The sequence below is a fragment of the Aspergillus clavatus genome, genomic scaffold (assembly GCF_000002715.2).
Source record: "Aspergillus clavatus NRRL 1 1099423829792 genomic scaffold, whole genome shotgun sequence".
Lineage (NCBI taxonomy): Eukaryota > Fungi > Ascomycota > Eurotiomycetes > Eurotiales > Aspergillaceae > Aspergillus > Aspergillus clavatus.
In genome coordinates, this window is record NW_001517107.1 from 374831 (window position 1) to 401038 (window position 26208).

The 26208-nt window shown below is 47.5% G+C and overlaps 8 protein-coding genes across 8 annotated transcripts, besides 5 other annotated features; 6 read left to right on the forward strand and 2 right to left on the reverse strand.

Moving 5' to 3' along the window:
• Positions 1 to 125: 125 nt before the first annotated feature.
• Positions 126 to 1187, reverse strand: ACLA_043820 (uncharacterized protein; the record flags this gene model as incomplete). The annotated part of the gene is made up of 3 exons (XM_001275087.1): positions 126 to 760; positions 827 to 893; positions 996 to 1187. 3 exons carry the CDS (start codon positions 1185 to 1187, stop codon positions 126 to 128), a joined length of 894 nt encoding a protein of 297 aa, XP_001275088.1.
• Positions 1188 to 1764: 577 nt separating this feature from the next.
• On the forward strand, positions 1765 to 3760 carry ACLA_043830 (uncharacterized protein; the record flags this gene model as incomplete). The annotated part of the gene is made up of 6 exons (XM_001275088.1): positions 1765 to 1882; positions 2088 to 2371; positions 2439 to 3092; positions 3191 to 3454; positions 3476 to 3592; positions 3653 to 3760. 6 exons carry the CDS (start codon positions 1765 to 1767, stop codon positions 3758 to 3760), a joined length of 1545 nt encoding a protein of 514 aa, XP_001275089.1.
• Positions 3761 to 8127: 4367 nt separating this feature from the next.
• ACLA_043840 (uncharacterized protein) lies at positions 8128 to 9243 on the forward strand (the record flags this gene model as incomplete). The annotated part of the gene is made up of 1 exon (XM_001275089.1): positions 8128 to 9243. One exon carries the CDS (start codon positions 8128 to 8130, stop codon positions 9241 to 9243), a length of 1116 nt encoding a protein of 371 aa, XP_001275090.1.
• Positions 9244 to 11928: 2685 nt separating this feature from the next.
• Positions 11929 to 13632, forward strand: ACLA_043850 (cytochrome P450; the record flags this gene model as incomplete). The annotated part of the gene is made up of 4 exons (XM_001275090.1): positions 11929 to 12115; positions 12178 to 12468; positions 12533 to 12898; positions 12986 to 13632. 4 exons carry the CDS (start codon positions 11929 to 11931, stop codon positions 13630 to 13632), a joined length of 1491 nt encoding a protein of 496 aa, XP_001275091.1.
• A 3305-nt stretch (positions 13633 to 16937) lies between these two features.
• Positions 16938 to 16984: a microsatellite.
• A 5-nt stretch (positions 16985 to 16989) lies between these two features.
• Positions 16990 to 18356, forward strand: ACLA_043860 (uncharacterized protein; the record flags this gene model as incomplete). Its single annotated transcript, XM_001275091.1, has 2 exons — positions 16990 to 17733; positions 17778 to 18356. The coding sequence occupies 2 exons, from the start codon at positions 16990 to 16992 to the stop codon at positions 18354 to 18356; spliced, it is 1323 nt and encodes a 440-aa protein (XP_001275092.1).
• Positions 18357 to 18681: 325 nt separating this feature from the next.
• ACLA_043870 (uncharacterized protein) lies at positions 18682 to 19374 on the reverse strand (the record flags this gene model as incomplete). Its single annotated transcript, XM_001275092.1, has 1 exon — positions 18682 to 19374. One exon carries the CDS (start codon positions 19372 to 19374, stop codon positions 18682 to 18684), a length of 693 nt encoding a protein of 230 aa, XP_001275093.1.
• A 1225-nt stretch (positions 19375 to 20599) lies between these two features.
• Positions 20600 to 21528, forward strand: ACLA_043880 (uncharacterized protein; the record flags this gene model as incomplete). Its single annotated transcript, XM_001275093.1, has 3 exons — positions 20600 to 20872; positions 20938 to 21280; positions 21350 to 21528. 3 exons carry the CDS (start codon positions 20600 to 20602, stop codon positions 21526 to 21528), a joined length of 795 nt encoding a protein of 264 aa, XP_001275094.1.
• Positions 21529 to 22186: 658 nt separating this feature from the next.
• ACLA_043890 (uncharacterized protein) lies at positions 22187 to 22762 on the forward strand (the record flags this gene model as incomplete). Its single annotated transcript, XM_001275094.1, has 2 exons — positions 22187 to 22266; positions 22420 to 22762. The coding sequence occupies 2 exons, from the start codon at positions 22187 to 22189 to the stop codon at positions 22760 to 22762; spliced, it is 423 nt and encodes a 140-aa protein (XP_001275095.1).
• Positions 22467 to 22566: a microsatellite.
• Positions 22469 to 22584: a microsatellite.
• A 67-nt stretch (positions 22763 to 22829) lies between the features above and the next one.
• Positions 22830 to 22907: a microsatellite.
• A 101-nt stretch (positions 22908 to 23008) lies between these two features.
• Positions 23009 to 23057: a microsatellite.
• The last annotated feature ends 3151 nt before the right edge of the window (positions 23058 to 26208 follow it).

A 26208-nucleotide genomic window follows, 5' to 3' on the forward strand; every position in this document is an offset into this window, starting at 1 on the left:
GCTGCTCTCGGAAATCCAGAGAGGAAAGCCACTTGAGAAGTTTACCTCGATGATGAGCATCAAACTTGTCGTTCACTTGGTCCATGTTCCATCAATGATCAGTATCAGTGAACTCGTGCTTTGATTTATTCAAGCGACCTACATCTCAGCATAAGACTTGCAGCTAGCTCTACCCGGTGCACCTCCTGTGGCTGGATCAATCGCAGAAGGTCTTTGGCATACGCGGCTGCCGTCACTGACGCATAGGGCTGCCAAAGGTCGTTCTTATGGCTGTCTGCATAATCGCAAATGCCCCGTATCACGATGCAAGGGAACCCGTTCATGAGGCCGGCCGCTTCCATCTCGAAACATAATACTTCCTGCTCCTTTGCCATCTGATCCCGAAACATTGCCGATCTTACCAAAGTATTCCCGCTGGCAATTAGCCCATAATGCACGTGGGGTTCATCACGCAGCGATCGAGGGACGATCTGTCCGGGATCACAGGCGCTACAGTCTTCGCGGTCCTTGAGATGATGATAACCCGATCGATAAAGCAAATCCTGCTGCCGACCGGGAAAGGAATACTTCGCAATTCCAAAACTCTGCAACTTTTGTAGCGAGTCGTGGATATAGTCCTTCCATTCCCCTTTATTCATCGCGTGGTCACATGCTAGTTTCTGCGCCGCCGACGTGAGTACTTGAGGTGGCTTGTCCAAATGTGATGCACTATCGCATCTGTCCTCGAATCTCTTGACCATATCATATTGCAGGACACCCGCTAGAGAAAGGGATTGTCAGCTCATTGCTCAAACAATCAGATGAGCGATGTCTTTCATCAGCTTACAATGCTTTCCTTTCGGTTCGCTCACCACCACATCTCCCAGCAGGATGTCCTTAGAGAGGCCCTGAGGCTGCGGCACCCCTGCACCGATTCCCACCATGAGTCCAAATCATATCTTGGGGAAGGTGCGAGTCATGCTTGTCATGACGCGGGCGGCGGAGGCTAGGCCTACAGTGGGTGGCCGCACGATGGCGACATTGTGCTTGCCCATTTGGCCCAGAATGTAGATGTTATCGTCACCTGGAGAAGCCTGGAGGTCCTCATGCTCGTTATCCAGCATTATTCTTGCTGTGATTTGCTCTTCCAGGGTAACACACACCCACCCCATGGTGTAGTCATCGTGGGTTCGTGGATTCTGGCTCATGTTGCTGTTCTTGCGGTTGTGTTTGGGTCTCACACCCCATTCGCATGAGCATAACCTGATTGAGCTTCGAGCGAAAGGATCAGGAGAGATCATCCGGGTAGATATATGCATACTTGCGGTCAGATGAAACCCCGGAGCCATATTCCACGCCAGCCAGAGCATTTAGTAGGATTTAAACAGGGGATATTATTGGCTTGGTTTCTGGGGGAAATGAAATATATCGTCAGCTGAGCGCCCGATTCTTTCGAAAGGCTACATTGCAAGGGGATAAACCTCGCTGCGGTTTGTCGTTAGACAAGGCTGAAGCCTACTTACCAAACGCAGACAAGGCTGTTCTATGAAGCTGCGACAAATTAGAAGGGTCGGCCTGCTGTCAGTGCGTTCGCGACATCTTCCCCCTGCATCTCGATTCATTCTTGAGGAAACAATGGGATGACTGGCTCAGGGCGCCAAGTTATTATCCATCTATAAATCCTCCCATGCCTGACGATAAAGTTTGTTCTTCTTTTTGTCCTGTTTGTTGGACTACTTTCTGTTTTTCTCTAGACATTGAGTTTCACAGTAGCCAGGAATCATCATGTGGCGGATGGTCAGCCTTCTTTTGGTGCTTGCTACTACTCACGGTGGTTGCATCTCTACTACAAGCCCCTCGACCCCCAATCCAACAGCCTGTGGAGATATTATCAGACACCAGGGTAGGTACAAGTCAACATGGCCAGGAGATTTCTACTGCTGATGTATTCTTCACCATAGACCAGGTCATATTTAATGCGTCGCAAGTGTACAACTGCCTGACCAGTGTTCCCTTTGACCCGGCTGTCGCGAGTTGATTGATCCAATACTTCAACAACACGGTCTAATTTCAGAGCACCCTTGCTCACCTAGCCAAACCTCCCCCAGGCTATCAGCAGCCCGCAGTGGACCTGGTGGCGTCTCTATTGCAGCTTCAACGTGATATCGACCGCGGTGTCTTCCAGGGTGAATATGCCTTTGAGGCGGCTTTGCATAGACTGATCCAGAGTGCTCATGAAGACCATCTGTCCCTGTCCGGTGGTATTATGAGCGCATTTACCTTTGGATCCCAGTATGATATCGCCTCTGTCTCCCTGGATGGTAAAGAGGTCCCCAAAGTGTACATCACCGGTGAGCTGATTTTTCCCAAGATCACGATTGCGCTGCTGATGGTAGGTAGACGACCTGTTTTCCAACATGATAGTAGATAATCTCTCTTGGAAACCGTCAGCCATCAAGACCATCAACGATGAGGATGTTGTGGACTTTTTGACCTGGTTTGCTGCTGTCAATTCCTTTGGAAACTTGGAGCCCCATGCAGACTGGAATATGCTAATGCGAAGCGCTGCACTTGACATCCAGGGATCCTTCGAAGTCTTTGGTGGTGCTGCTCCCTTTTATCCTGGAGATTCCATAATCTTTGGGTTTGAGAATGGGACAACTCTAGGCCCCTTTCCCTGGAAGGCGATCTTTTATAGCCAAGGGGATACTGGACCTCTTGAGACTGGAGGTGACTTCTATAACTTTTTTGTTCTGGGATTTTATCCTGCATCATATCGTCCTGAAGAACCAGACACTACTTCAGTCCCTGTGTCCACTTCAACAACGGTGGCATCATCCTCTTCATCATCCACACCTACCACGACACCATATTTGTGGACACCTTATCCCTTGTCCGATGTGTCAGTCAACAGAAGTTATAGCGACTCTATGGAAGGTTTTTTTCTTCGCGAATCATCTATGGCTGTCCTGAGCATTCCCCACTTTAACTACTATGGTGAGGATGCGCAGACCTTCAGTACCACGATAGAAGGTTTCCTAAGAGGTAGTCGTCAAGCCGGATTACAAAGGGTGGTCATCGACCTGCAGCAGAACCGGGGGGGGTTCGCCTCTGTTAGCCATAGAGACATTCAAACTAGTGAGTTTGGCCCTGGCACTCAGTCGGCGGCCCTGACTAATGTTGTTTCTTATAGTTCTTCCCATCCTTACAGCCATTCGCTGGCAGTCACAGACGTACACACCCGATGGCCGATGTCTTAGGCTCGACCCTGACCGAGTACTGGAATGACATCGTACACAATACAACCTATGCACGCTTGTCCGCCAACGAGTGGGTGGCCACCGCTCGCCTGGATGCTGCAACGGGGCAGAATTTCACCTCCTGGGAGGATTTTTACGGGCCGGCTGGCTTCTATGACCGCGATGGCTTTACCAAGACAGCAAGACACTCCATCCTCAATCATGGTCGCTGTCAAGTCTCTGACAAATCATTATAGGAACGATACAACACGTCGAGCTCCATTTTTGACCAAGAAGCGGCCGGGTTCAATGTCGACGGCTATGGTTCCCGGACACCACCGCACCAGGGCTATAGAGCAGAGGACATTATCATCGTGAGTGAAGCCATTTTTGATTCGTTCTCCACCCACTAAACTATTCTTTTTGATTTTCAGTTGAGCGATGGGCTTTGCTCATCTGCCTGTGCACTTTTGATGGAAATGATGCACCACGAAGCCGGCGTGCGCACCGTTACAGTCGGGGGTCGACCAACGTATGGGTGAATGCAGGCAGCTAGCGGAAGTCGCGGTGCAAGCGCCTACAGTGCCAAAACAATGGATGCTGATATTCGCCGGGCACAACGCATCAGCCCATCCGCATTGGAATTTCTGCCGAATCGTACCTCGCTTGATTTTCGCCTTTTTTCCGCCAGCGTCAATCTACGCGACCAAGTGCGAATCGATGACACTGAGACCCCCTTACAATTTGTCTATGAGCCGGCCGACTGTCGCATATTCTACACTCCTCAGACATGGTTTCATTACACGAAACTCTGGATGCACGCTGCCGATGCAATCTGGAGAGATCCATCGCTTTGTGTCTTGAACTCGACGGCCCACGACGACCGGCAATCGCAGCCACCTGCACGACCCGTAGCTGATAAGTCAATTGATAGCTTCGCGCCGATGCCCCAAGGAACAGAGGCTTCCGGTCGCATCAGTGATTATTCAAATGATATTTTTGATGTGGGAATACCCGTCCCGAATTCGGAAGGTAAAAGCTGTGACTATTTTGATGCCCCCTGCCCGAATGGATATGTTTGCAGAGAACTACACATATGCATAAAGGGACAATGCGTGCGTGACCAGCGATGCCTCTCCAAGTGCAGCCACCATAGAAAGAGCTGTCCCCCTGGTCAATTCTGCCGTGCATTCACGGACCAAAAAAGCCCATTCAATGATGATGAGTCTGCAAGACAGGTTCTAGTTTCAAGGACGAATTATTCCCCGGGTTATTGCCAGCCTGATGAGCAGCAGCTTTTCTCTATTGAAAAACTGATGGTGATGTTATTGGATATGAGAGTGGGATAATATGGCGCAGGTTGCTATGACGAGTTGAAGGTCTGAGTCAATGATGATCGAGGAGGGAGGCCTGAGGCAAACATGCCTCCTTATATATGTTGGTCATTCAGCAAACCATTATGTGGGATATCTGGCTTCTTTGAGGCTGATATGTTGCTTTCCCTCTCACCAAACCATGCAAATGCACTCCAGGATGCATCATCATGATCTTAATCTGTTATAAAAAAAAGCCCGTTCCATGAGATGCGTGATGGATTGCATAAATGCTGGATTGATGGTTTGGAGGTGTATTACTATCTAGAATTTCCTTATATGTGCATAGTCTGTATGTATCATAATGGGCTGTATTCACAGATCATTATCTACCATCTGCCATTACATCCCCTGTAACTTTCTATTTGTTCTTGTCCTGATTATACTATTGTTTGTGCTTGTGGTATATGGATCATGTTATTAAGCCAAAAGTGATGAATGCTTGAAACTAATGTCTGATCTTCTGGCTGCTGCTAGCCCAGATTTTGTAATATCTCCTGACTACTGCTAAATCATGCTCATGTATACCAGGAACTGATGGCTACAAAGATTACGCGCAATGCTATGTTGGTAGTTCGTAGCACCTGGAATACAAATAGAGACCTTCTGCAAGAACATCTAGTGTTTTTTTTTCAGAAAGAATGAAACTTTGAGTTGACATTGTTAAAGGCTGTTGGCCGCCTCCTGTCTCTGGTGACAGGCATCTTGACTTTTAGCCAAAACTCATTCTCTCAGAATTGATGCAGTAATATAGTCTACACTGGATTGTTTGAGGGGTTGACCACATTTAACAGAGCCATATTTGTACGGGAAACTCTGTAAGCAAGGCCTTCTATACCAAATACATAAAAAATGGCAGGATATAAGACGTGAAGTGAATACTTAGCTAAGATTTATACTTAAAACATAAATTTAGAGATGCTACAGAGCACAAGAGAGGATATATAGTTTAGGTGGGGTTTCGATAAATAGGGAAGATATGGTAGTAAGGGTGCTAAGTCCACTAAACACAAAATATCAGAAGATGAAAGCATGCAACAACAGGCAGGATTCACTGGTGGTCACTCTTACCTATTTTCCAGTTCTATATTAAAAGTGTACGGCTGTCCCTATTAAAAACATATCTCTCTCTTGCGTATACTACTATGTTCAACCCTCCCATCTAAACCCTAATAAATCTTATGAAAACAGATGAATCTATAGAAAATTGACTTGGGAATTCAATACAAGTAAAAATTATATACTAATATATAGTATGCCACCACTTAGCCTTGATGACAGCCCGCACTGGGTTCAGCATGCTACCTACAGATCAATCAAGATACTCCTGACCTAGGGCCTCTTTCCCATGCCTGCTCAATGGCATTGGTGAAGCTGCCCGTTTGAAAGCTGATATATCTCCGACTGTCCTACAGGTTCCATTCAGCTGCTGGCGTTGTAAAGAGGCAATGTAACTACATACTCATGGGAGAGGTCTGGATGTTGTTTATCGGCTATATCATACCCTAGGAGCCGAGCATGTCGTCGGAACTTTCTCTTAAGGCCTCCTTCTTGGTTCATTGTTGACTGCACCATCGCATAAAGGAAGCGTCCGCCCAGAGAGAAAGAGAGTCAGGCACTCAAGACCCTGATTATGTACTCGGGCTAAAGTAGGATCAGTAGGTTTGAGAGGTCAATGCCGATCGAAAACCGGTGGCACGCCTCCGCTGAAGCTGACTGTACCATTCCGCAGGGGGGGGGGAGAGATGCCGGTCGAGGTGAGAGAGCAATTATCATCCTACCTGTATTTGAGAATCAGTAAATATATGGGCCATATTCATTTGAGATCCAAAATGTGCTGTTGTTGATTGACCCAGGGCCGCCGAATCTATCATCGTTGCAGGTGACCTGTGGTAGGGGCGGGAACCCATTAAAAGACGCAAAGCCAGTCACATCTGCATCCAGGCTTCTAGTGAGGTTGCCGCCAGGCCCTCTGAGTAGAATTGAGTCGAGATAATTCAAATGAATGTTTGGCGGTCTAGGCTCGCTTCAAGGCGTGTTTGCAGGAGAATCCAGATGAATGGAGAACTTGTGAATCCGCGATTGATATCTCAGAGTGTCATTGGTATTCCTGGTGATACAGAGTTAAAGATGGAAGCTGGGTGACTGGGGAATGGGGAATATACCCTCCACGATCTGGTGTCGCCCAGAATACCCCATCGTACGAACCATCCGGATTCTTGATTTACGACGTTTGGTCAAAGCTCACAGCGCTGTCAACGCCACCTAAGGTATCCCCAAATCGATCGATAGCATTCGAAAGAACAGATCCATGGGCCGCTAAATTATAGTATCCATAGGGCTGGCTGGCGCAATTGGCTTGAGTGACCAGCGCACTCCCAGCCGCAAGGTCACCATTTTTAGGTCCACCTGGGGCTGGCCATGCCCTGCGCAAATTCAGGAAGCATACGAGATATGCAATGATGGTGTACGAGGACAGGAGCCTCGCACTCCGAGGGAATTGGACGATCATCAGTCATTTCTTATCATACAAAGCTAAGGAGGTATGCTGTCACGCCCTTGGAAAGTCAAATTAAGTAAGATATTGATTTAAACCCTGAATCTAAATTGTGGGAGGTATCTATCATCTCATCTACACTGATTTGATATGAAGCACGGACCCATTAGCATAGCGATTCCTGATCATTCGAGGACCATGGCCATATGATCCGCTGACTTTCTTTCATTTGGAGGCTATTCATGTAGTGGTAGGTTTTGAGAATGACGGCTGTAGGCTGTTGCGTGGGAAGTTATCGACCGACAGTAGAAAAGAAATAAACAAAGAAGCGGTGGCGCAGAACATCTAGGTCTTGGCTAGATTGACCTATAGGGTTAGCTGGTTGGCAGAAAGGAATGATGATAGGCGAAGGGCCGAGTGCAATGCTTTCAATTTTTCTTGCCGGCCATAGCACTGGCGCCGCAAACGGAAATACATAATAGGTCGCTGAACCACGGTACAGTCCATTCCGGTCCGTCAGGCGGGTAGACTACATGGGTAGATCATCCACTATGGCACATGAACAGTAGATCCTTGGTTTTGATCATGGCCAAACATCCTGACAGCAACTTCATGTGATGGGAATCATGTCTTCAATCCCTCACACCTTATACTGATCATGGCCGGCCATTAGAACTCTATTGTAGAACTTGACCTTACACGGAACATATTTCGCCGCTGACGACAAAGCATACTTTGCTCAGCATGCCCACGCAGCTTCTGGGTTTGAAGCACAGAGCCGTGGCAGAACAAGTGCAGTGGGCCATTCTAGACCTTATCGCTTGCAATAGCCGTAAAATTTGAGCTTCCTTTGAGACAGCTGTGCTTGCAGTCAGGGACTCACCAGATATCTGCGGCCTTGGTCCTGGCCACAGGTATAAAGGGCTCACTGAATCCCTGCTTTTCACCTCCCTACTTTGCTCAAGATCATGATTAATCGCAGATACCAACACTAACTATACAGTGTTACTTGATTTATCTTTTCATATTCACAGACATAATGCCAGTACCTGACTACGGTGTTTGGAAGGGGTTGCCTGTCCATTACGAGTATGAAAATCGCTATGAGGACTCCCATTCTCCTCATCTTTCGTTGTATTATCACGATAAAGAAGGAACCGTGCCTCACTTTGATCCTGACTACCGTCTCAAACACAAGGGCAAGGCTCGAAATAAGAACAGACCAAAGGAGATTCCTGGGCTCTTCCGTGCAGCCATCAATATTAAATCCACTGATCAAGACTCTCGACTTGCATATTGGGTAAATCAAAACATCATCGAGCATCCAATTGCCAGAAAGCTTGCGAACCTGGAGTTCGGCTTTCATTCTCTTCAGGACTCGGATGGCGAAGGGCTGGACTTTATCCGAAGTGACCTCTTTGATACTAGAAGTGGTCGTGTTCTCCCCCATGACATCGATGGCCCCGATAATGATATTATTGATGTCCTCGTGCCTCAAGTAGAGCATGCTATCAATGAAAACGCGGATATATATCTGTTTGGATCACGCTTCAATACAAAAAATGGAATTCATGACGTGCACATGAACCAAGGCAACATTGAGAAGTTCGCCGACGACGATGGAGTCTCCCAGGATGGAGGTCTTCTCATCCACTACAAAGATGCCCAGAATGACCAAAATGATCAATGGACTGGGATATTTCTCGCATTTGCATCACAATCCATCCACACTGATGATCAGCAAGGCCATGCTATTCCTGATGCGTCTGGCCGCCTTGTGACCTGGGGTGATTTCATAACTCCAGAGCGCGTCGAGAGCTCAGTGGCAATCAAGGAAGCATATGTCAACCCACCGGGACCAGACGACCGTTCTATTAGACGGCGAAAATCAATAACGCTCGAGAACCTTACCCACCACAAAGTCTCTCTCTCATCGTGGAAATTGAAGAATTCGGCAGGCCAAGTGCAAGAACTTCCTCACAATGCAGCCTTGAAGTCCATGGCTACCGGAATGTTTGAAGTACCAAACTGGAGTCTGTTGAATGAGGGTGATACTATCACTCTGCTTAATGAGCAGGGGTTAAAGGTTGATGGTGTGAGTTACGGAGCTCGTCAGGGACGCATGGAAGGTCAACCTATTGTCTTCGCGCACTAGTTCCTGGCTGATTCCATTTTCTTTCTCAATTACTAAAATCAAGGGCGTTGCGCTATTGAACAGAAAGCAAAGTCAACCGAAAAGAACCAGAAAGGCAGATCGAAACGACACCAAAAGTATTGCTCAACCTGGCTTCCCATTATTCTTGCGTCGATTCCTGCGTTAACTATTCGTCCGTCAAGAGGATTCAAAATTAAAAGTGCAATTGAGGGTAAGGACTACCCCAGAATGCTTGATTAGTAACTTCTTGGAGGGCTCTATCATGGCCGCTTCCACATTGAGAATATTATAACATATCAGTATGAGCAGATTCTACTTGTTTTCATATGGGTGTAGAGAGGAGAAAGTCCTGCGAATTACTATATGAACCCCCAATACTGATTCTTGCAGCCACACTTGGCCTAAATCAACATTTTCTGTTTAGTCAGACAGGCTTATACAACCCATGGGTCCATATCCAAACCATTTGGTTTACCACACACGGATCGGATGTAGATCGCCAGATCTAGTCTAGTCCTGAATGCATAATGGTTCTAAAACTACGTTTTGATCAATTTCCAGGCCGGGCCGGTTCTCGTGGATCGTTTTACTATGGCCCGGGTTGAATCAATCAGAGTTCACCTGCATATTTGATAATGCTACACTCAATGCAATATATGATCCCCAGTTCCTAGACAAAATCCTAGCCCGTTTCAGTAATGATACCTAGGATCTCATAGTGATAGCTCAATAGGTGGCTATGGGTGCCATTTTCAATGATATGGCCCAATTTCTGGCCAGCTAGACCTGGGTAGGTGTACAAAACCTAGCGAATGAGTTAGAATTCTTATATCAGCTCGTCTTTCTAGCCACTACTATGGGAACTAGATTGTAGATATTAAGCTAGATACTAGCAGTGTATCTATTAAGGATATCAGCAGTGGCGTTAGTTCTAATATAAACATACAATTAAAGTTAATAGAAACTTTAGCTAGGACTTTAAGGGTTAGGCTAATAAGGCTGAGCATAGCATAGAGCCTGATACATACAAGAATATTTTTAACTAATATTTTCTAGAGTATGTAAAGTCCTAGACTACTAGTTAATAAGCATGGTTTAACTAGAAGAAAAGAGAGAGATAAGGCCTCAGATATATAGTTTAGAGTGATATTTCTTTAAGATTTAGATAATTGAATAAAAGGCAGCTTAGAAACGAAGTAGAGATAGAAGCACATTGATATTATTAAGAAGTAGCCATGAGTGTTTAAGTTTAGAAATATCCAGATGGCAAGCTAGGGGTTATAATCATATTAGTTAGGGTGACTACTAATCAGCTTCACCTACCTAGTTGAGGGCTTGAGGCCAAGAAACGGAATAGGGAGTTGGTCCTTCGACTCCTTCCTCAGCCCTATATTTGGCCCCATGCGTCTTACTCTCATACATGAAGATCTTTCACTATCAGTAATCTCTATATCATAGAATCCACCTGTTATAGACAGAAACCTCTCTCACTGATTACTATTTGTTTTCACCTGTTCATGTTGAGTAATCAGAAACTCAGCCTTAATGAAGAGGCGAGTTGGTAGTCTAAATGGAGAGAGAGCCACTGGAATTCCCAGGAGGAACTAGTTTAGTAGGAGTGTTGCGGAGCTGTAGCACTAGTAGTGACTAGCAAAGTAACCCTAGCTACTCTGCGAGAACATCTGGCAGGCTAGCATTTAATTATAATTTATAACTGAGATAGTTGCAGATCTCACCTACCATCACTGCTAATTTACTTATATAGTGTCCTACCCTTATTGCCCGCAGATCCTGTACCCCTAAGCTCTCAGTCCCGAAAATCCCATAATAATGTGATAACTAAGGGCTTCAAGAGGGATCTCGGAAGACCTCATACTATAGTAGTGAAGGGAGCTGTTAAGTGGCGCCAAAACTTTAGTCTAGTTCTATATTGATGGGAGCCATCCGAGCCATTAAATTACTTACATAGAATAAGACACATGTTCTTCTGTGCCAGTGGCTTGCTTGGGAGATAGATGGAAGTAAGAGCCTCACTAATCATATCCCCATGCCTGTCAATCCAGCTGGTGCTCTGCCTCGGTGTTTTTTCTTCCTGTTATATGTAATCACTTACTCCACACACTCAGAGCCTTCTAGAAGGAAGGCAAGAGTCTAGCATATATCTAGTAGTAATCAAGAGAACTGCCATCCCTATGCTCCTTCTCTTTGATTAGAAATCATACTACACGGAAATTTCTTACTGCTTCATTATAATCATGTAACTAAGCTACTAGCTTTGCTTTAGCTAATGAAAGACCAAGATTGATGGTGGATTCGTAATTACGATTTGTATGTGGAACCTAACAGATCATACTTGCCTCGCACATGGATTAGTATATCTGGGCTGAGGGCCTCGTACCTCTTGAATCTGTAAGGAGGATTGTGGTCTCTCCTCAGTGTGAAGATGATTCTTGCAGTGCACAATCTCCTTGACAGCCTGACGGTTTACTCATGGCGGCTTCTGACTACTGGTGCTAGCCTGGGTTTATTTTTTCTTGTGAGTCACCTATTGTTCTGGACACGATGTGCGGCGCAAATACAATATACTTATAACTCCTATCAAGATTGGACTTTCCGTTTACCGACTGTTCTTCCATCCATATGCTAAATATCCGGGGCCTTTACTGGCTAAGCTGACCAGCTGGTATGCCGTGTACCATTCATATGTCGGAGATCTGCATACAGATATATGGAGGTGTCACCAGAAATACGGTACAGAGACACCGCATCCCGACTTCTACTCCATGGGCTAAGCTAACACGCAGTTTAATAGGGGATGTGGTGCGATACGGGCCTAACCGGATAGTGATCGATTCAGAGTATGGACTGAAAGGTACCTCCCTTCATTCAATGAAGTGTTGGCAATACAGACGGCTAATCTTGGAACCTGGATAGCAATATACGGCCACGGCGCCAACGTCCATAAATCTAAGGGTTATGAGCGGGTGTCGTTCATTCCGAAAGTTCACGCGACTCTATGCACACTCGACGACGCCAGACACAAATTCTATCGTCGCCTGATGAACCAGGGATTATCTGACACTAATATTCGACGGATGGACAACAAGCTAAAGAGCATTGCATCCTTATTTGCTAGCTCCCTGGGTGAGCCAACCGATCGTTTCCACAAGTCTGAAGACCCTGCTGGTGATGGATGGAGTGTTCCCAAGAATATGAGCCACTGGTGTAAGTTCCTTTCATCTTGTCTCCGATAAGACTCACCGTTGCACCAATTTGACTGATTCCGTAGGCGACTACTTCACCTTCGACGTAATGTCCGAGCTCGTGTTCAGCAAATCCTATAATCTACTCACCGACAGTACAAACCACTGGATTATCGAAGGAGTCCTAGGTCAAATGCAGCGCTTCGGATTCCTTTTGCAACTCCCCGAACTTGAAACATTGAAACTCAACCACCTTTTCTTTCCCGAGGCCCGTCGAAGAGCCATACGGTTCTCAGCGAAAGCAAGAGAGATTATGCAAGAGCGACAGTCACGGCAAAAGGAAGAGCTGAACGATATTCTTGGCAACTTACTCGCAGCCAAAGACCCGGAAACCGGGGAGGGTCTGCCGAACGCCCAGCTTTGGGTTGATACTAATCTGTTGATCATTGCGGGTAAACAACATAGCCCCCTAGTCATGCTTCCTTCCTCATCCGTATCCAGTGACTTGGACTAAACTAAAATTTTGCCGTGCGATATAGGCTCCGATACCTCATCCACCGGCATGGCCGCCCTCTTTTTCTACCTCTCCCGTAACCCCACAGCGTACGACCGTGTTATAAAAGAAGTCCGAGCTGTCTTCAACAACCCGGAAGAGGTAGCACAGGGCCCCCTGCTTAATTCCTGCATATACCTCCGTGCGTGCATCTCGGAAGCAATCCGTCTCTGCCCTGCCGTCAGCGGAGCTCTTTGGCGCGAAGTGCTGGACGGTGGCCTTTCAATTCCAGAAATGAACATACACATACCCGCAGGCTGTGAAGTTGGCACGGGGATATGGTCTCTTAACCATAACGAGAAGTACTTTCCCGACCCCTTTGCGTTTAGACCTGAACGCTGGATTGCTGAAGAGAGCGGCGACGAAGCCGTCACTTTGGCTAAGAGTGCGCTGGCTTCGTTCTCAGTTGGACCGAGGAATTGTGTGGGGAAAGGGTTAGCTATTATTGAGATTTCGTTGGCGATAGCCGCCGTGATCTCTCAGTATGACTTTCGTAAGGCAGAGACGAGATGCACAGAAGTGGGTGAGGGGAAGGGAGAGTTTAAGGGACAGTTCCAGACGTCTTGGGCGTTTACGAGTTTGAAGGATGGGCCGTATATTCAATTTCGGAAATACATGCCTGGGTCTAACTGACGCATCTGAAGGGTTGCTTCGATACACATAGAGTTAAATACCTAAAAAGGAAAAAATATGGATAGCTAGGTGGCTGCCTTAACACAATGACATAAGACTGACTGCCAAACGATGCTAGAATACATGAATATTGTATTTCCCGGAGTATGCCTTCTTTGTGCTGAAGGTTTCCCCAATCCTTGATATATATATACGTATATATCTTCTTGAAAGATTGTCTTACAAACGTATTTATATTTAAGTGATACTACATCAAACCATATCACTCTGTAAAGCTCATAGATTGAACATAGTAAAATAGAATGGTTGATGAGCCAAAGAAGTCAAGACATCAAAGGAAGATAAAGGGAAAGAGAAGGATCTGTATTTCTAATGAGCTTTTGTCGGAGAGAACCACAGAGGAGGCAGGAATGAAACACCATTTCATCCCTGGCTATATTCAAATCTCTTCGACACCCTCTTCCTTTCAAGAATGACCCTGGCCGCTTCTGTACATGGACCATTTCGCGATTCAGCTTGTCGAGGTTGCGCGCACGAAGGAGGAAAGATTTCGTATACGCAGCAGCAGTGACTGCTGCTTAATTATACCATTCGCATATGCCTCGAATGACCAAGCAGTTGTCATCACTCCAGCACCTTCCATCTCAAAGCACAGAACCCCCCCCCCCCCGCACCATCTCGCCAGCTGTTGTCTCGGGACATTGCATGTTTGATACCCTAGTTTCCAGAGGCGATGCCACCATAATGAATGTGTGGTCCTGCCGGCCGAGGGCACCTGCGCACTTAGGGGCCTTTTCAATTTTTATATGTCTCTTGGCTATCTTCGTGGCTAGAATGAGGTTGAAGTAGTCTATCGTTTCCTTCATCAGGGCCCTTGTATTCGGGGCGCAGGCTCAATATGCGTTGTAGGTGTGACTCCAGAATATTGAGGCAGAGTCGGATCGGACCGAATCCAACTGATTGCAGTCATCAATAACATAGCCGGGCGATGTATGGCTCCTGCACTCTGAGGCTTTTGGGTCTTTTTTGATGGTTTTGCTAATGTCTAATTGAATGACGCTGGTCCTGACCACGATATCACGGATATCAGGCTTTTTCGAAAGTACTCAAACAGGGCGTGGATAGCCAATAACCCCTTGAATACGGCACAGATGATGGTGATCTTGCAATGCTCATGTCCCCGAGCATGAATTTATGACCTAGCTTGTAGACTCTCTTGTAGTTCAGGGATGGTGGATGAATACACACCACGGTCCGCATGATCATCAATGGCGGACTCTTCATCCGATAATGGAGGCTCTCCTTTTTGGGGGTTTCCAGTGTTATTTCATATCCCATGCTATGCCCCTGAGATGGCCAAATGCGACGCCTTCTTGGAGCGGCGATGAACTCATTTGGGAAAGTCCCTGGCTCATTTGTAACGGCCACAGAGCCTGAGCAAGCTGGCAGTGTTTCTTTGGATCATTGTCGCAGTTACATTCAGTGCTTGAGGGTATTTTCAATGGACACCAGACAACAGACTTCGTCGGCCTGGGGGATTTGACCTTGGATGTCCAAAGTAGTCCATGATTCTGCTCAAACCCTCCATACTAGCCGCTAGATAATACTTTTTTTGACCATCAAGTCTTCCAATGGATGCATGTATCACCTTTGCGACAAGTTCAATCAAGTCGTCGAAGCCTCTATCGAACAGTTGCAGAGCTCGAAGGACCCTTTTCAAATCGACCCATTTTTTGCCGATTGTTTTCAACTTTGCGAGATGTGGATATATAGGATCTTCGTTTGTTGTAATGTCTTTAAAACCCCAGCCCTCAAGATCCTTTCATGGAGCAAGTTTAAGCCCCTCTTCTCTTTCACCTGTTATCATTATTTGATAGCCAATAGTTTTGCGAGGGTTTCATTTAACTAATTCTCATGATCATGAATTCAGAAATAGATTTTCATGTTTAATTCATGCTTCATTCCTTAAAGCTCCTTATCAAGATTCGCATGATTCATGAGGAGTTCCAGCACTGAAGAGAAAGTATACGGACTTGCTTCTTTAAAGGTCTTTCATTTTAAAAGGAGTACAGATAACGGATTATCATTCTTTTTGAATATGATGGATGCACGTAGGAGATGGAGCAATGCACTAGCTCTATTCATTAACTATATTATGCAGGTGGTAAATGCCACCCCATTACTCATATTGAAGCTATATATAATGTCTCAGTGGACTTCGAGAGAGCTGGTCATATCACTAAGGGAAATTAGAAAGACCTGGTATTCTGAGGCCCTCGAGGGAGTCATTTCAGATCATAATGATATCAATGATGTCGATGACAAGCTTCCGCAAACGTCTAGACAGGACGCCAAACACAGTGGGTAAAAGAGAAGTCTACTGCTAGTTGTTTCTGGAATTCCAAGTTGCGCTGCAACATTAACTAATGGAGGTTACATCTGGAGAGCACGCAAAGAAAAGTCAATAATGTCAAATATTGATGAGAAGGAAATTGGGACAATCATGAAAAGATTACACCAAGCGGGAATAAATATTGTTGTCTATTCTACATAATTACCCCTAATCTTCATTTGTTAGATGCTATTGATGTTTGCTTCCTTGACTTCGGTTTTGTCCAAGCATTCCAGACAAGATGAAGAAGGCCCCTTTTGGTCTGATCCTGTACTTAGCCCTCCTCTTCGAAGTGACTGCACAATATTATGCCCATCCACCCAACTACGGGCACATCTGCGGCGCCACACCATGCTCTTCTTATCTCACAGGATCGCACATGGAGCCCGCCGGCATGATGTCCATGCAACAGCAACCACCCTGTATTAGCCAATATCCAATGCGATGCACACCCATAGTTCAACAATACGGTGTCGTGAACTGTGTCTGTATGCCTTACCAAAACTCCGGGGCTGGATACCCAGGAGGAGGCATTGCGAGACCGCCGCCTCCTGTATATTATCCCGAGTACCCTATGGGACCGGAACCGAGACCACGACCGCCACCACGGAGACCGGTGTGTCGTATTGTGTGTCTGTCGGGCGATCAAGAGGACTGGGATTATCGCCCATCATACGATGAGCAGGAATGGCTACTGGACCATGATCCGTACCAGAGACCATGGTGCCGACGTGTCTGTAGCCGACGACCGGGATGGAGAGGTAGATGACCTGACCACCTGAATGAAATTACTCTGTCGGTTCCAGAATGCAGAAACTAAAGAAGTTCATTAGGCGGATATGAGGATATAGATGATCCGTCAGGTCTTTATCCAAATGACGAAGATGACTGGGAATTCGGAGATGATGTGGAAGATGGCGACAACGAAGACGACGACGCTAATGATGACGACGACGATGATAATAATGGCAGCGATGATGGTGAAGAAAATGCTGGGAGTGGCCCCAGCTGCGCCAAACCCCTCAAAAAGAAACCGGGAAACGGGCAGTGCAAGCCAACCAAGCGGCCGAAACCGGGGCGGCCCATTGAAGGAAGATGGCCACCACGCCCTGGACATCATAACCCATATCCTTGGCCTCCTGGAAGGTGGCCTGTCATCAAGCCGGGAGCCTTTCCACCTGGCAAACGCCCCGGCACGGATCGCCCGAACAAGGGTGGCTGTAAAACCAGATGCCCTCGAGGACCACGGGGGCCAGCTGGCCCCAGAGGGCCTCCAGGTACTCCTGGAAAAGATGGTACGACTGGCTCTAGGGGGGATCGTGGAGAGAAAGGAGATAAAGGAGATAGTGGGCCTAAGGGTGACGATGGAGAACAAGGTCCTACGGGAGTACCAGGACCTAAAGGCGAGCCAGGAGAGAGAGGAGAAAAAGGGAAAACTGGAGAAGCGGGACCCAAGGGAGATCCTGGATCCAGGGGGCAGCCCGGGGCAGATGGTGATATCGGACCCAAGGGTGACCGTGGTGACAAAGGAGAAACAGGTGCGAAAGGCGACCCCGGCGAGAAAGGAGAACGTGGAGAACGTGGTGAGACTGGTGAAAAAGGTGAAAGAGGGCCTCAAGGCCAACAGAATGAGACAGGAGCTTCCGGACCACCAGCCTCGGTTGGCTCTACGAACTCTACTGGAACAGATGAAACGCAGGATAATCAAAGTACAGGATCCTTGTCGAGCCTTGAGAAGCTTAGCCTTTGCCAGAAATCAAACTCGGGGCCTAGGGATGTCGCCGTCGGTGATCTTGTTTTCACTGTCACCTGTGATGAGGCGATGGAAGAGAATCGAGTCACCATCAACACCAGGAGTATTGAAGAGGCGATGATTATTTGCGCCGCCTGGCCTGATTGCCATCAAGTCAGCACGTTGCCAGAAGGAAACGTGGAGGGCTCCAAAAGTAAAAAGCTGAAGGAAGCACTCTACAAGGTCAAGGGAGGAGCCAATGCGAAGTTGAAGAGCACTCGGCCATCCACCAATGTTTCAGATGAGGTGCAGGCAGTTTACGGCCGCGGGTGTCCCAAGATCGATCAACACACAGTGACCTTCGGACCTAACACGTTTAAGATCACCTGTGCGCAAGAAGCCCCCGTGTTCCAGGAATTGCGTGGAACAAGGACCGGGGACGAACCGGTGGACTGTATCGCACTTTGTGCATCAGAGCCCGACTGCCAAGCTATTACGCAGGTCAAGAAGGATGGTGTGAGCAAATGCGTCATGATCTCTAAGATTACTGGTGATCTACAATCTGGAGGCGGATACTTTGTGGCCCAGAGGGTTCGATGAGATGCGATGCAGCAGCTGAACTCTGCAACGCATCTCAACTATCTAGCATCGTATGAAACCATGATATCAAGATTTTGAAAGTCTTCACTTTAGTTCGTAGATTCTTCTTTGGTGGTATCCACATGGCAATAATGGCGACAAGTACTCTCTAATAAACATGTAATTTAAAAACTTCAATTGAGATTCTTCATTACATGAATCTGTTCTCTTCCTTTGCTATTTCCCGGACACCAAATCAGCCACCATGGGTGACAGATACCCTATAAAATAACTCGCGGCTAGTGCCCCAGTATTCCCAATGCAACGACTGGGTCTCCTGGTTGTCCTAATCCTCGGACATCAGATGGGGAGGACATCTGACTTTCTTGAACTTGAGATAAACGCATTGCCGCTCGTTCGGTGACGTAGTTATATATTTCGTATTTGCTTGCGTCGAGAGGCCATTCCATTTATTATAGGCCTCTCTCTGGCTGACACAGATCTCACAATCTTCACCGTCTTTGTCTTCATCGTCATCTTCACACACAGGATATCCCCATAACTTGGCAATGTAGAGGTTAGGGTAACCATTTGGAAGAGGATACAGAAGGCTTCCGGCACTGGCCATCCAGGCCGGACCGTTGGAAATGGAGGACCCATCGGCATCCTTCAGGTAGAAGTGCTCCTGGGTCCGGACTTGCTGGTCATTTCGATTTTCATTCTTGCAGGCGCCCGTCTCGCGGCACACGCGGAACACCCGGTTGCCATCCTCGCCGCCGAATTTGTAGTAGATACTATACAGACCGAGTTTCTCGTCATTGTGGTCCTTGATCCGGTAGCATTTGCCGAATTCGATATCAAGCTTATCATCGTCTGTGGGACGCACGGAGTGGGTTGGGGAAGAAGCAGCATTCAGATCGCTCTGGATATCTTTCTGGAGGGGAGTATCGTTGGGTACGTCGATGTGAATCTGAAGGGGGTTCGCATTGACCAGCATGCCGGCCGTAGCTAGCGCAGCCAAAGAGGAGAAGAAGTGCATGATTAGATGGGGAAGCTCAGGGAATCTGGCTGAACAGACTATTTTTGGGATGTTTTTGTCGTAGCGAATGTTGCTCGAGATATCTAACTGATTTATATACCTTTTTTTCCTACTACCCATTACTCTAGCTGATCAATGGAGTTCATCGTATCATATCATTGCTTTAATAATACAAGCAAAGTTATCAATATCGATTATGGTGTTTGGAAGATGATGTACTTATGGAGCAATGCCCCAATCATGAAGATTTACTTTGAGCTTTTTTCCTTCCGCCAGAACCTTGATCTTAGTATATGAGAAATTCGACCGACAGAACTCAATCCAATTGGTTCCAAATATCTAGTTACAGAGATAGCCCCCTTGGACTATGGCAGAGGTCTATTTTGAGCCCTCAGGAAGCGGATGCACCGATTGATCCTATTGCATCTGACTGAGAGTAGCTAGGATGCTAATTCCCTCCGCCCCTAGGACAAATTGCTACATAGGATACTCACACGACAGACGATTAATTGATAATATCATCCCACGCGTCAATCGAAAGGAATATGTCATTCTCCGCACCCGGTGCCCAGACTGAAGCATACCCTTTACTAGTAATGAATGGCTCAGCTGGATGCCTCTACGCCACATACGCTCCTCCATACTTAAAATTAGGCCTCAGCAGAGGCCGTGGTCTACCCCGGAAGAGCTACCCAGGGAACGGGGTCTGGACCCACCGGCCTATCTTTGGCGAGGTTTACCCCAATACCTATAGACAAAACGTCATGTCGACATCTATACAACCCACTAATGAACACCCCCAGCTGGCAAAAGTGGATAAGAGTACCGTGGTTCCAGCGCGAGCATATACCGAAACGGCCATTTTGTGGCTAGAAGGAGCTTATTCGCAAGCCACCCAGTGTGACAGATGCCCAATTCCGCTTGCGGCTGTGGGAATGTGGACTTTCTCTAAGCTGATCACTGAATTCTAACATCATACCCCTCGGAGGAATTTGAAGCAGCAGAGCCTAGAACGAGTGTGAGGCGATGATCAAGATGACTTCACTATTTTCTCGTGTAAGTAATCTTTTTCGGTGGCTGGCTGAACTAGTGTTACGAAGATAGTGGCAGGGCCCGCCGACATAGCTCCCCTACGGGTTGTGAGATATTCTTCTATTCCTCTCTTTGTAGGATTCGACGACTTTTCAACCGTTCCGTCGCTCTTTGTTTGTATATGTGGTTGAATATGAAGCTCTTTTACAGACATATTCTACTGTTCGGCATTCTATCAACTTTCAATCCGGTTATAGGCCAGATCGCCCCTGCCCAAAATGTCCTAGATGGGAAAGGGGAAGCAGCAAAACCAGCTACCGGAGGATTAGGAGCGGGAAGTCCGGTTTCTAGTCTTGCTCCTAGTACAGATGACCCTCTTAAGACTGTTGGGGGGCTTTTAGAAAGCCTCGGTCTGAACAATTTGGATCTTAGCAGTCTCGTCGACATCGACTGGAAGAACAATGAGGTATGGGGTTGGCTGCTTCTACCCTCACCAGCTTAATTTCCAAGCCAAACTCTGACTACGTGCAGCAAGTATTAAATCTCGGTGGACCGGAGGGCAAAGGAAAAATCAACCTCCTGGCATCCAAGAAGCTTGGAAGGGACAACGCGACGGATGACGAAAAAAGGGAGGTCGTAAAAGACGCGTACTACAGCACAGATCAGGGCAAGGCACAAAAGAAAGCAGAAAACGACCAGAAGAATGGACGGCTGAATTTCTTCTATGCATATGGCATGCAGAGTGAGGGCGACATCGTACGGCCTAAATGGGTGATGATGTTCGACAATGGTTTCACTGCCCATAGGTACTTCAAGCTGGTTCAGAAGTCCTATCAAGAGTATTATAAGAACAACCGTCACAAATGCAACGAGCGTGAGTTGTGCCCACTAGCCACTACTAATGGTATACGTCCATAGACGTGATGCTCACGCTGGTATCCAGACCCTACTCCGCAAATCTTCATCTTTCCTCATGGTGTTGGACCCGATAAGTTGGAGAATGTAGAGGCATACACAAACTTTACGGGGAAGGTCTTCTTCTCACCTGTGGATGAAAAAATCATGCCTGTTATTCCACATCAAGATCTATTTGGCCACCTGCCGTCTCGCTTCTCGCCATAAGAAGAGACGGAGCACACATTGAGCTGCTCAAGCGTTGCTTTGCTGCGCACCACCATCACACCTAAGAGGAATTCTAAATAGTGAATTGAGCCAGATTTCTCTTCACAAAACCTAGGAATGTATGATAGGATTATTGGATAACGCGCAATGAATTATATATGGGGTGGTCGCTGTCAAGGGTTGTAGCGTGGTCCCGACGGGAATACAGCTGTTGTCCGAAAACAGCGCCGACAAAGGCAGCATCCATACACCGAGGGCGTGTAACTGTAGCAGTGACAGCCAGCCCAACAAGTTTTGAGGAGCCATTAGAAGCGTAGTATCGGTCTTCCCTTTTCACCAGCAGGCTGAGCCCGACTGGACTGCGGGAATCGAGGATTGGTTATTTTTTAGGCCGCGATTGGGCTAGAGGACATCTTTGCCCTAGTGCAGGGAGATTCACCACTTACCATCGAAAATCTATCGCAGAAGTGAATGTTGGCAAACTTGCGCTGTGAGGCATGCGACTCATTTCAGCGATAACATTTATCTATGATTTCCTACCCATCACGAATGCTTATATCCCGACCATGGAACCTTCCATCCTCACAGGCCTCGCCCTGTTGGCATTCATACGCCAATGCTCCGGCCAGGGTCTATACATCTGCACCAGCACTACACAATGCACGCCTATATCGCAGCCAGCAGGCATGCCACCGCCGATGGGCATGCCCTACCCTGGATTTCAACCGGTACAAGCAGGTCCATTCTATCCATCCATGCCGGGATGGGGGATGAATACCTGCGGATTCAACCAGCCATGCCAGCCCAATCCATGTCTGAACCATAACGGTGCTGGGCCTGCGGGATGTCCACAACCCCCGCCCTATTACGGCTACCCTCCGCATTGGCCAGGGTACGCAGCGGGGGGAACCTTTCCCAACCCAGTGCCTCCAATGCAAATGCCAATGCCGATGCCGATGCCGATGCCGATGCCGATGCCGATGCCGATGCCGATGCCGATGCCGATGCCGATGCCGATGCCGATGCCGATGCCGATGCCAGCTCCACCGCCGCCACATATGCCTGCACAACCGCCCGTACAGATGCCCATGCCGGTCTGGTGTACTTGCACCACGGCTGGGCCAACCACAGGTTGTCCCGTTCATCAACCCGGGAGTGGAAGTCAACCGACGCCAGGGCAGTCCGGTTCCACTGGAGCGCAGTGTTCTCAAGGTTCTCGTGGGCCAGCGGGTGAGCGCGGCCCTCAGGGCAGCCCAGGTGAGCGTGGAGAGCGTGGAGAGAAAGGCGAAAGTGGTTTACCTGGGGAAAAGGGGAAGAGAGGAGAAAGAGGGGAGAAAGGGGAGAAAGGGGAGAAAGGGGACAAGGGGGACAAGGGGGAGACGGGAGACCGTGGAGAAAAGGGTGACCGTGGGCTACCGGGTGAGCGTGGTCCTTCTGGAGTTTGCACTGGCTGTACATGCAAGACTTGTGGGAATGGGGAAAACACACCGGGAGGAAACACACCAGGAGGAAACAAACCAGGAGGAAACAACCCAGGGGGAAGTGGTCAAAATGGTCCAATACCTAGTGGTCAAGGGGTTGGGGTTGGTGAAAGCGGCGGTCCAAAATACAATTCTATCCCTAGCGCATGTGGTCCAGGAGTTGGTAGGGACAAAGATGAGCAACCGTCATACAACGCACTACCAGCTCATAGTGGTCACGGTATTGGGAGAGATACAGGCAGTGGGCCATCGTACGACCAGCTTCCTAATGCTTATGGCCATTAGATTGCCTAGCAGAGCGCTGCCGGGCTATAAACGGTCTTACGCTGACTGCCACCCGGCATCACATTATCAAATAGTTATATATAAAGGACGGTATCCATCTGCAAATAGTGAAAGCGCCATTGAAAGCGCCATCCACCAGATGTGAGTGTATCACTATCCTATAAATTATCCAAGTTAAAGGACAGCACTGAGAAATATCATTATCGCCAGAAAGACAGCTGCTATTCCAAGCGCATAGCTACCAGCCGATAAGCCAGCCTCTAAGCTCTGGCTAATAGTAGTTGTCACTGCAACAACGCAGACACTACTAAGCATGGAAATCATCACCAAGAGCAGCAGGCATCGAAAATATCAGCCTCCCACAATCACGAAAGCATGTACTGTTTTGCCGTATGGACTCTCGGCATCTGAATACTTGTCAACTGCCAGTTCGTCAGCAGGCATTTTTAGGGGGGATGTCGATGACGGACGGATATTCCGTAACAAATCTACTCCCTCGTGGGAAGGTGATAGTCTCTGTATTAATTTCATTCTGCCAGTAAAGCTCGAGCATTGATGGCAGGAACTTGTAGTTATCTCTATCCAACAACAACCGCCGGACGCGCCGACTAAAGCAGTAGATGCTTCCAAGTCTGTTCTCGACTATATTCGGACATCCTTGGTAACTATCACTCACGCAAGGATTGTGGCTCAGAATGTCCAACTCACACTCGAAATGGTTGACCCCGATCTTGAGAGCGGTCTTAGTAGACCGATTGAGGTCCCTGTATAGTCCGTTGTAGTCAAAATCCTTGACGACGATCCCAATCTCCTTTGTCGGATCGTAGCCCATGAAGCGGATCTATCCATCCTTTAGCATGCATAAAGGAGGATCCTCCTCACCATAACTTCCTTTACCCTAACCGCAGAATAGAACGAATGCTGCTTCCACCAGCTCGAAATTCTCCGCAACTCATCAACATGTATGGACAAACCTCATTGTTCTGGATGACTGTCTTGTGCGACCCATCTATTTTTATGTCTCAGACACATCCATATGCAGTTGAAGTGTCATTTCCTTTCGGCCTCCTTGCAGTAATCATAGATAGCCGACGATCGTCCCTCTGAGCTCCCTGTTTCCTTGAAAGGACTCATTGGCCCCTCAGACTCTTGGCAAGCTAGAGTTAGGAGCATCTTCGATATATATACTACGACTCGCGAAGCAGTGATGTCAACGTTATGATACCCTCTTTTTCAGCGGCAACCGTGAAATAGTACAATCAGAGGATTTGTCAAGATTATCTACCAGGACTAAGACAATGCCTATGTACTTAGCGTGGCGAAGTGCTTCGGACGCTTGTGCTAGCGATTGACACGTCAGAGGCTTCGGTGGCATCTCCTTGGTCATCACGCTGGCTGGGGCAACAACCCTGCTAGGCTACGCAGAAATACATCGTTCGGAGTTTAGCATTGCCTTTGAGGCTCAGGGTTCCTACACGTGTAGTTTAGAGTACTATAAGACTGGGACCCCCATGAAGCTTATGTAGTTCCTCTGGAAAAACAGAGTATGGGTTCCCACAGCTCCGCATATCGCCAGTACAGTATGCTTCTAAGTACGTTTTTACGCGACTAGCACGACAATTGTAAGAGTTGGTATGGGAATGAATGAAGATCTCTACCATTGAATGCGTAAGTCGTGGAGTAGCTAGCTACATCAAAGCACTTTGCTATCTGCGGGAAACCGCAAGCATCAAGGCCACTGCACTTATTCCGGCATAGGCAAAGTGATGGACAGTTTACTACGGAGTACATACGAGGCTATCATCGTTGCTATCCTTCGCGTGAGGTGTCTCAGTGGAGTTCATCTAGCTTTGTAGCTTAAAGGACACTACTAAACGCCGTCCAATCAATATGCCTCCTTGCTATGATGGTCGGGATATATATAGAAGACACATCGTTGACAGAAACTGAGGCGTCAAATGCGTGAAAGGTTTGTGTTCCCGGAAGCTTAGATACGCTCTCAGCCGGAGGGACTGCGCCGCATCATTTGCCATTGGAATGCTCATTGAGAGAGACATCAGAGTTACCAGATCTGAACCAAAGTCTCAGATGCAGAGAGACCGGGAATTTTGGTGTAACTTCTCCTAAGCATAACAAAATGTCATCATTCTCTTAGGGTAATGAGCAGGCAGTCGAGAGATGCTGAACAGGAGAATAGGTTATGGATCATACCCCTAGACAGGCAAATAGCTGGGATTGGATGCCTCTCCTACCATGCCGTTATGATCAAACTTTTGGTTAACGAAGTGCGTGCTCTAGATCTTCCTAATAATGCCTCCCTTGCCTATTCCCTAGACATCCACATACACCCTAATTCCTGAGGGAAGATCTCCTCGGAACATAAATCCCTCTCCACGACAGGACGCCACATCAGAGCGAACCCATAACGATAAGGAATGAAAGAGCGTCCATGCATTCGAGATATACGTGTTCCCACTTCTGTCACCTTAATTCTGCGTTTGAAACCAAACGGGGATGCTGCAACACTGTGACGGCCCGCTGCCCCTTGCAGGACTCATTTTGTCTCAGCAATGTTCGTGATGCCGAGCATCCAGGTCACAATAGTGCAAATAGAGCAACTGATAACATTTGATGGAGCAGTACGCGGCTGTGCTAGTGTGGAATGCTCAAGTGTGGGGGACAAGATCAAACACAATCGGAAAATGACCGGGTCCTGGTGGTCAAGTATGCGGGTGCCTGACCCATCAAGCGTTATTCGCGGATGAGCAACTTGACACTCTCTTTTGGCAATCTATGATTTAGTGTTGCCTATTTGGATTCACAGGAGACCTTGAAAAGCTCAAAACCATTCTGTTTGCACCACTAATCGCCATTAATTGATGAGCTCATCTCAAGGTTTCGATCAGAGCCATAA